This window comes from Chaetura pelagica, unplaced genomic scaffold, assembly GCF_000747805.2.
Source record: "Chaetura pelagica isolate M959 unplaced genomic scaffold, ChaPel_1.0 scaffold405, whole genome shotgun sequence".
Lineage (NCBI taxonomy): Eukaryota > Metazoa > Chordata > Aves > Apodiformes > Apodidae > Chaetura > Chaetura pelagica.
The window spans coordinates 6,473,556-6,483,240 of NW_009953489.1; the positions used below are offsets into that span (position 1 = coordinate 6,473,556).

Here is a 9,685-nt window from a genome sequence, read left to right on the forward strand (position 1 = left end):
CGGGAGCTGCGGAACCGTCCCGGGCAGCACCGTGCCGCGGGGACCGGCCACGGCAGGGCCGGGGGACGCCAGCAGTCCCACCAGCTGCCCGGAGAAGCTAAGGCTTATGTCTTAAGGCTAAGTTCTGTCTTACAGAAATCCCTCCACAAGAGCACAATCCCTCAGAGAAGGTGCTAATCAAAAGGAAAGTCTGAGAAGTTTCCATTTTTAATCCAGGAGAGGGAGGGCAAGAGATTAAGCATAAATCTGTTCCCCAGAGCGAGCAAGCATCTTGTTCCAGAGACACTTGTGACCTCCTGTCACTCTTATCGCACTGGGCACCTGATACCCATAAAAGAGAAGCGAGCCCTGTCAACCTCACCCGTGAAAGACGATGCCGACTTTGGGACTAATTGGTTCTTTTGAAAAAGACTCTTAGAAATTGTAACATCAAGTAATAGTTAAATGTACTTTAATTCCTTCAAACAGAAGGGTATCTTGAAGGTACATCAGAGAAATGATTTAATTGATTTCAGTCTCTTTAAAAAAAAAAAAAAAAAAAAGCATGGCTTAAAAATTCAGGAACAGTATCCAATAAACAAAGTACTATCTTTATGCACCTGTTTTTGAGTGTAGTACAAAGAAGCTTACAGATTCAAATGAATGGCATAAACGACTGAGAAATCAGTTCAGATAATGCTTGTTTACAGGGACAAAAACTGTTTGACAAGTATGAATAAGCACACAGATCATCTGTTAAAAAACACAAACTTTTCTAACTGTATTTACAGACTTATTTGCTTTCTGTTGGCACTAAGAATTACAGATAAGAGATTCCATTTTATAGCAATTTAACTTAAAACTTAAATGTTGTCATTTAAGTTGTACAGCCCCAGCACAGTAGCTTCACCTTCATTAAAATTGCCACCAATTCTATTTTAACCCTGGGAATTCAGGCCAATTCAGGCCAGCTGAATTCAGTTCCCAGCTGTGACAAATTGCACTCCACAGGATTAACTGGATGTGAGCAGCTCAAGCAGCTATGGGCAATGAGTGAGATTCTTATCCAAGGTGGACATCTACCTGTAAATCTTTTTTACACATAGACAAATTAAAACAAGTAAAAATGGACACCCATTACATAGATTCAGCCAACTTAGACATTAAGTGAACAGTTGGAGCCCATGATGACCATCTGTAGAATTTCTTCAGCGTTGCAGAGAAATGTATTAATCCCTATTCATTTCCATTGCTAGAAAAAAGAAAAAATGGGATTACACTTAACAAATATGGTTTATTCTTTTAGCACACTAGTTTAGCTGTTGCCAGGAGTAAAGCCTGAAGTTTCACAGGAAATTCAGTATTATCAGTACAGTAGCAAGAGGGTTTTGGCACCCTCTAAAATCCTAAAGAATTAGCAAGAAAAATCTCAGAAGTAGCAGTTAATTATCCAGACTTCTCATTTCTTGTTCATAATACTTGACTTTACAGAACCTGAAGCTTTGAATAGTTTCAGAACAGTATTTCTAAGTTTTCTGCTAGTAACCAACAGGGTTTTAACAATGGCACAGTATTTTTTCTAAAGCATTAAAGACTAGGAAGATGCTTTTCCTTGAAGAACTATAATCAATTAGGACTACATAAAAATTAGCTAAGGAGGTATCATGGCAAGTAGTAACACATCGACCCTCTACCACAACAGGAAGCAGTTTTCAGTCTTAAAACAAAAGGAACCAAAATAATCTTCAAGTTTATAGACTCCATAGGTTTTGTTCCTTCTCTCTAGATGGTAAAATTAGTCTTTTACTTTGCTCTGCAAGCAGGATCAGGGCAGAAGCTTTTGTTGAGATAAAGTAAATGGCTGCCTTATTTTTGCATTAATCACATGCAGACTGGACATTGTCTTGTCTCTGATAACTGGATTGAATCCAAGCTGGACCAGACACTTAGAGAATGTTTCCCCACACACATTATTTGGGCATGTCTCAAACAGAGATTAATCTTGTTTTGCTAATGGGTATTCATAAGGATCAAAAAAAGCTGAATTTGACTATAGCAAATTCAGTGAGGAAAAGGAATCAAGAGAATATAACAGCAAGTCTTCCCAGAAGACACTTTTCTACACATCCAAAGAGAACTAGCTGTTTGAATTTTAGATTAGCTGATACAACATTTTTTTTTAATATTTCAAAAGCACAGCATGTTAAAACAACTTTAATTACACTTTGAGGAATACCAGTACCAACAACCTCTATGTGAAACTGTTACAAGCTACTTAAATGCAGTCTCTTAAAATGAAAGAGTACAGTATATTTAAAGCATATATACATGCTGCTCCCAAGGAAAGAAAACAGAGAAGTAGCAACTTTTTATACACACGAGCTTTGCCAAGAGTCTTGCTCTTTGAAATAGCCCCAAATTAGCTTGTACTTATGATTTATTTTCAACTGAAAAGACTTACAAAAACACCCAAATCTAATTATAAGACCCTGTGGTCTTTTTATTCTGAGCTTGCATGATATTTTCATACAAACTGATTTACTGGAGATACAGTACTACAAGTTACTACTTAAAAAATAATCTAAGAATCAAGTTATTTTCTTTTTGCAAAACATGAATATAAATCTCTGTCTTCACACAAGGCATATGCACCCACAGCCCTGTCCTAGGTAATCTAAGAAAAGGAGTGTGCAGTAACTACCAATGAAACATTTCACAAGTACTGAAACAGTGGAGCCTAAATGACTTTATCAGTCTATGCAACCACAGGGTTGCACTGAACTACATAAATACTGACCAAATGCCCCCAAAAATGCCAAGAATCTACAAGAAACTTCAAAACAGGGTAATAAAACTGTTTCTTTTAGTGAAGACCAACCAGTCCCTTTGTGTACACATTTAGTTTTATTGTAACAAAGCAACTTGTACACTTTAACGTTTAAAACCGAGCATCTTTCTTTCCTTTCCAGTGAAACAAAAAAAAAAAAATTAAAAATAAACAAGAACAAAATTACAATAGAGAATGTCAATTCCAAATAAGATCCTACAGGTTCTGCTGATTCTCCATCAAGTGGCAGGGCTCAAAGTCATCATTAGGAGAAGATTTTATTTTAAAAGTGTCATCTTAAACTGCAAGGATGTTTGTTAAACATCACAATTAAACATGCCAAAGGAGAAGAAGCCATGTTGTCAAAATGCCCACTTAACCCACCCAAACATCTGAAACCCACCCCCGGCTGACCTTCTATAACCCCATTTTATTTTATTTTTTTTTAAGTTTTTTTTTCTTTTTTTTTTTAAACAAGAGAAAGTAGACAGATACATGTTGGTAAATGCTAACTGTCCATATTCACATAGAGACACAGTGTAATCTCTGAGCCCAATATACAGAGAAAGAAGGAAAAAAGCTAGATTCTATGCACTACTACACAGGGGCCTAGCACTCTTCAGCTTCCAGCAGAGTGAAGGGAGCAGAAGGTTTTCTTTTTTCCCACAGAACATGGTGTGTTGATTCCATAAACAGTTTTTTGCTTTGAGACAGAAAGGGATAAAAATGAACTTGAAACAGAAATTGGTAGATTCTTTTTTCCACTGTATTCTGCTCAAGGTACTTCCCCCAAAATAAATTGTGAACCATGGTGTAGAGGAGAGAAAAAGAGACCTCAAGAGAACAAGGCGACTGAGCACAAGAAAAAAAAGACAGCAACTTGCTCCCAGGGACTGGAGAAAAATTAAAAAGGTAAAAAGGGGGTTTGGAATCCGTCAGTGTTCAATTAGTCATCTTCTCCTTCATCCTCCTGTTGAAAGATAAGCAACAATTAAAAGAAATCTAATCACTAAAATTCAGATAGCACAAACTTTCAATTTCAAATGCAGGAAGCAGAATCTATGATCACGTCTTTCTCTCTTCTCTGAGGAGCACTAACACTTGCTGCCAGCACCTGTCTACAGAGAAATCTGTTAATAACTTGATGTTGCAAGGAAAAAACACCAGGTTTAGGGACTTAGAATCACTACAAACATTGACTTAAGTTTAACATTTAGAAAGTGAAGGGCTCATCTTTTTTCCCCTCCTTTTAAACTCCAAAGAGCAAAACAGTTGAACTTCCAGATGCTAAATTCAGGTTTACAGGAGAAAAACCCAGTGGTGCTCACAACTGCCCTCCTCTCTCAGTACTAGTTTTTTTCCAGCTGAAATTCAGACACACCACACCCAATTAGGAGAAACAAAGACATTGTAAACTTCCAAGTTACCAGCCCTGGAATCCCACTTGCTGCTAAAGGAACTTTCCAATTCCTGAACCCAACAGAGAGTTTTAGCTACGCTGGCAGTAAGCAGAAATAAATCAACAGGTGGAAGGATGACACAACTGGATGCATGAACAAAAGTTACTTAGAAGTGAAGCCTTGCTAGAACACTCACTAATTCAGAACTTTGCTTATTACGAAACTGAAACCACTCCACAAGTAAAGGTAACAGTTCTGCTTCTCCCCTCCAAGCACCTTGTCAGTGATTGCAAAGAAAAGAACTATTTTCCCTTTGTAACAACAGCTCAGTGTTCTTAGCAGATGCCCCTCACAAAGATTCCCATCCACCTGAGATGGAAGGCATAAGGGTATGATTACTCACCTCTCCTTCCTCTCCCTCATCATCATCTTCATCTTCCTCCCCCTCATCTTCATCTCCTTCTTCATCAATATCCTCCAATCCTTCTTCCTCTTCATCATCATCATCATCCTCCTCTCCCTCCCCTTCTTCATCATCCATATCAGGAACCTTAAAGACACACATGCAATATTAACTACAGTGATCAAATTCACTTTCACTTGCACAGTGCTATTGTGGGTATGGATCAACAACTGAGTGCTATGCTTACCAAGTAGTACTGTAAGGGATTTGGCCAGATGTCATCCTTGATGACTTCTCCTAGCTCATCAGCCCCTGCATCGGAGTGGTCAGTGAACCAGGTAAAGAAACTTTCTGGCTCTTCATGCTGCCTCTTCCTACTGGCTTTGTTCTGTGTCTGGCTTGAACGTTTTGTCAGATCCTGAAAAGAAAGTTAAGAAGTTCCCTAAAGAAGCGGTCTTTAGTTCTTTTGGTTTTGTTTTTGATTGTTTTTGTTTAAATAAGTACCATTTAGAAATGTACTTATCTTAACAACCAGAAGAAATCACTGAGTACTTCCTCTTTCAGAAGTAAGTCTTCAAGAAACATTTGGAACCCCAAACAACTCACACAGAAAGATACCACTTGGCTGCTTGCCTCAATCATGAACAAAAAAAAACCCACAACAGGCAGTTTTTCTGTTTTCTCATAACAACCTCCACTGAAATACTGAAAATTCACAGGATCTCACATTTGATTTCTGCTTCCCTGTCACAGGGAAGCATAAATATGACAAGTGTTTAATGACATACTGAACAGATCTCACCATGGCTAAATGCCATTAATGTTGTTAAACTGTACTGCCACTACATACACACAATTTAAGAAACATTCTCCACACCTCTGTCTTTAAATCAATATAAAGAACTGCCTAACCTTCTTATCCCAAGATTTCCTGCTTTGTAGTCTTCAGGCCATTCTTGTAGTAAGTAAAAAAACCCAAACCTACACACCATTAAAACATGGCCACCAGAACGTACATAAATCGTGCACCTACTACCTTACCCTAGAAGATTAATAAGTTTGCAAAACCCTGTTTGCTAAGTTTGCAAAGAAAATTACTATCTGCTATTTAAAGAAATTCTTCTCTGATTATGTGGTAATTCCAATCTTCTAGTATTTGCTTTCTTGACAGAATCACAACTTTTATAGGTTTAGACTGTTTAATGAAGAACCAGAACACACACTATGTGCTATGTTGTGAAGATCATATTCAAGAGTTTGTATGGGACTGTAACTTCTTGTACAAGAGGACAAGATCTAGTTCTCAAAGAAAAAAAGATAAAATTTTCTTCTCAAGCTGAGGGTGACAAAACAAGCCGCAACTTAACTGCAACACAACACTCAGTTCCACTTTTAAATACTCATTTCAACAGCTTCAGGATAACATTAGAGTGCTCCCAACTTTTTAGCAAATTCATTATGTTTTAATACTGTTTGCATGAAAGATGTGCCTGAATTATTGTGGATGCAAATTCTACAAAGATACAGCATCTAGAAATGAAGTTGAGGAAATAAAGAGGAAAAAACCCAACGCACACCCACTATCTGACCCCCCACCCCAAACCTTGCTGTCGTCAGAATTCCTTATTTAGGAGTTATCTTAAGAAAACAACACAACACAGTCCAGATTCATGCCAAAGAGAGACAAGCTAATGCACTTGTTAATCTTCCCATCTGCTCATACTTTCACTGTCTTCATGGTGGTACTCAAGCAAGTGAAATCACTACAATTCTCCATGTAAATTCCAAACTCTGCAAGACAGGCTTGAACTACGCATGTAGGAAGTATCAAGAGGGTTGAGAGGGGAAGAAAGGGAGGACAAGGCAGCTTCAGTACAAAAGAAGAAAAAACATGATGAAAGTGATGGTACCACAGAGCTCAGCCAAGATCTCTCCCAGATACATACCTTCCCAGATTTCCATTTGATCTCAGTTGATTTTGAAGATGGGTCTCCACTTTCATTGAGGTGAAACTCTTTGGAGAGAACTTTATTTTCAAAGTATGGATTCTCATCAAAATACTGCAGAGTTGAAAGCAGAGAGTTAGAATTCAAATCATGTAAAGATAGATGCCAAGTCAGACCTGGTACTGAATGGACTAAGTTACAAACTGCAACTCTATATGCAATTACATTAAAAAACCCGAGGAAAATCACAAAGAATTATTTTGAGTACTTACAAAATCTATTCTGTAACCTGATTTGATATCTTCAAATTCTGTCACCTCAACTCTGGTCAAATAATGCAGTGCTTCCTCATCTTCTTCTCCCAGCAGTGCAGATACTATGACAGAATTGGGAATCCCACATGAACAAAGCTCAGACACATGTCCCATGCAGGTGAAATACAGGAAACTGACAGTAAGAAAGATCTGAAAATCAACACATCTGTCCAAACCAACTTATTGTGGCTCATTTTTTTCAAGCTACCAGCCAACAGACAATTAGCATTTATTTTTTCTGCATTTGCTGAAGTGAAAGCATTATGCTTGCTTGTTGCAGTTCAATGCTCATAAGCAGCAGAAGCTTATCTGCACACCCTTCTCTCTGAAACAGCTTCATACATACAGTTTGCTGAATCTTAAGTCTACAAACTTGAGAGGAAAACAATCCTCTCAGAAAGTCTTATTGTTAAGAGTCCTAAATACCTCACCTCTAATTAAGAAAACATCCCCAAACAAACCAGAATCCTTTTTTTTCTCTCTTTAAATGGCCCGATTAGCTAGGGAAAGTGGGCAACTTGTAATTTAAAATGCAGAAAAAATCCCCCAACATGGGATTTTAATGAACCAAGATGTTCCTTTGGTCAACAAATACAAGAAATAAAAAGCTTATAAAATGCACTCTAGGACAAAAAGGAAGTGTTTGCATATGAAGCAGGTTTCTGTTTTAAACACATGCCAAGCAACAATCCTAGAAAACCCTCAGAGCTGCAAGATAGTCACATAACAAGCAAACACTGAATTTACAGAGAAAAAAAACCCAGAGGGCTAAAAAGAATATACCTTGTGGGTGGTTGACAAATGTTGTTACCCAGAAATTCGGGATTTTGGCGATCAATTCTGACCTCTTCTGGAAGAACGGTTGGCGGAGTTTGTTGTATTTCTGTTCTACTTTCAAAATTTCCTCACTGGCTTGTTCATTCAGTCTGCAACAGAAAGAGCCACGTTAACCACAGGAAAGAGAAATGAAATTTAAAGATGCATCATCAGTAGTTGTTAGGTAAAAACTGAAGGGGTCTGATTAGATTAGTTTGCCATATTCAACAGATGAAGCACCTCATGATAAAACCGAGACCAAAACTTGTAAAAACTATTAAGAAATACACAACCAGAAGTAACCTCACTGATTTTAATGAAATGTTCTTAGTACACAGTACATTTTGCAGCATTACAGGAGGGATGGACCTCTATTTATGCAAAGCAAGGTAGCATTTTACCTCTTAAAAACATTTTGTTTGGACAAGACCTGAAGATGGGTAACACGGAACACCTGCTTTTTGTAACTTTTGGCTGGTAAACAAGCTCCAGCAAAGCATTTCTGTGCCCCACACAAGTAAAATCATAAGACTTAACATGTAGCTGTTTTTGTAAAAAGGCAGAGCTCTGATACTGTAACGGCTTCACATGGCCAGAGCCTCAACAGTCACCCAAAAGCTTCTGCAGGGCAGCGTGCATGGAGATAAGATCCAGGCATCTACCAGCAGAGCCTGCAGAGAGTTCTGGCCTAAAACTTTCAGTGACACTTCCTACATATTATTCTACAAGGACATGAATATAACATATTTTTTTAAAAGTATAAAAAAACCCCTAACTTTTCGACCAAGTCTTTGGTTCTACTTACGAACATGAAATACTTTTGCAAAAGAGCATGCACATTAACTTGAAAAACCAGTAAAGAAAAAACCCTCTGTTCTCAGAACTATCATCACTGATTTAAAATTTTAAACTGAAGTTCTGCCTTTTCAATTTTACACAATTAAACAAGAAACCAGGATACTTCTTCAATTTTTTTATCATACACAAATACTTCTTACATCTGATCAAGTCAGAACACAAATATATCTTGTCAGAGTTTAAAGACAGGGAGAACTACTACTATGTGCTCACTTGACTCAGGATTTTTGGTTTTGAAACTTACATTTTAATTTCTCCTAAAACACTTTAAAAGTATGCTAATATTTACCTGTCTATTTCATTCTGTACTTCATCAATGTGTTCAATTGCTTCCTGTTGCTCTTTTTCTGAAAAACAAACGGAAATGCATCAAAATCCCTTCATTTTTAAGTCTGACAAATCACCTGGGGTTTTAACTTAAAAGACTTTTTCGAGTCACCTACTTCAGAAGTACACAGATGTTTCTGTGCTATGTTGTATAACTTTGCATTAAAGCTTCAGCTACTTCCAGGGTGTGCCATGGGTGACGTGCAGAAAAGTCTGACAAAAAGGCACTCACAGCGAGTTCACCCTTAGAAATCACAGTTCACACCCCCTACACAGCTTTACAAGTCAACTTAAATAAGTCAAATCATGATAGATTCATAACCATTTCATTCAAAAGCTGTAAGCCACACTGGCTAAGACCAAGACATCTGAAGGATAGTTAAATAATTTAGGGAAATATCAATAGAAACAGCGTGACTGGGAACACGCAACCTTCTAAAAACCGAAAAGAACGTTCAAAAGGATGGGTATAAGCAAAAAAAAAGCCAAAAAAACACCCTCCAAGTTGCCGTTTGGGCAGTATTTTCTGACGTGAACTCGCCCTCGACAAAGCCCGGCCCGGGGGTTGGAGGAATGTTTACCTGCCGCGCCGGGGGATGAATGAGCGGGGCGGGAAGTGGCTGGAGCAGTGCAGCGCGCTCACCGCTCCCCCGCCAAGCTTCCCGCACGGCTCAGCCCGCGCCCGGGCACAGCTTTGCCCGCTGCCCGGCTCAGCGGGCGGACGCGCTGCTCCCTTCCCCACCCCGGAGGGAACGGAAAGCACGTGTGTGACCGGAGCTGGCAGCGGGGGGAGCACCGCCGGGGGCCCGCGGCGG

At 38.8% G+C, this 9,685-nt stretch overlaps 1 protein-coding gene across 1 annotated transcript in view; it reads right to left on the reverse strand.

Moving 5' to 3' along the window:
* Nucleotides 1–2,864: 2,864 nt before the first annotated feature.
* The window catches only part of SET (SET nuclear proto-oncogene), an 8,904-nt gene continuing 2,083 nt past the window's right edge, over nt 2,865–9,685 (reverse strand). The window contains exons 2-8 of the mRNA XM_009999005.1: nt 8,833–8,890; nt 7,653–7,795; nt 6,828–6,931; nt 6,556–6,669; nt 4,857–5,027; nt 4,610–4,756; nt 2,865–3,776 (exon numbers count right to left, since the gene is read on the reverse strand). Of these exons, the coding sequence (XP_009997307.1) occupies nt 3,753–3,776; nt 4,610–4,756; nt 4,857–5,027; nt 6,556–6,669; nt 6,828–6,931; nt 7,653–7,795; nt 8,833–8,890 (761 nt within the window). The 3' untranslated portion in view covers nt 2,865–3,752. The remainder of the gene's footprint in view (nt 3,777–4,609; nt 4,757–4,856; nt 5,028–6,555; nt 6,670–6,827; nt 6,932–7,652; nt 7,796–8,832; nt 8,891–9,685) is intronic.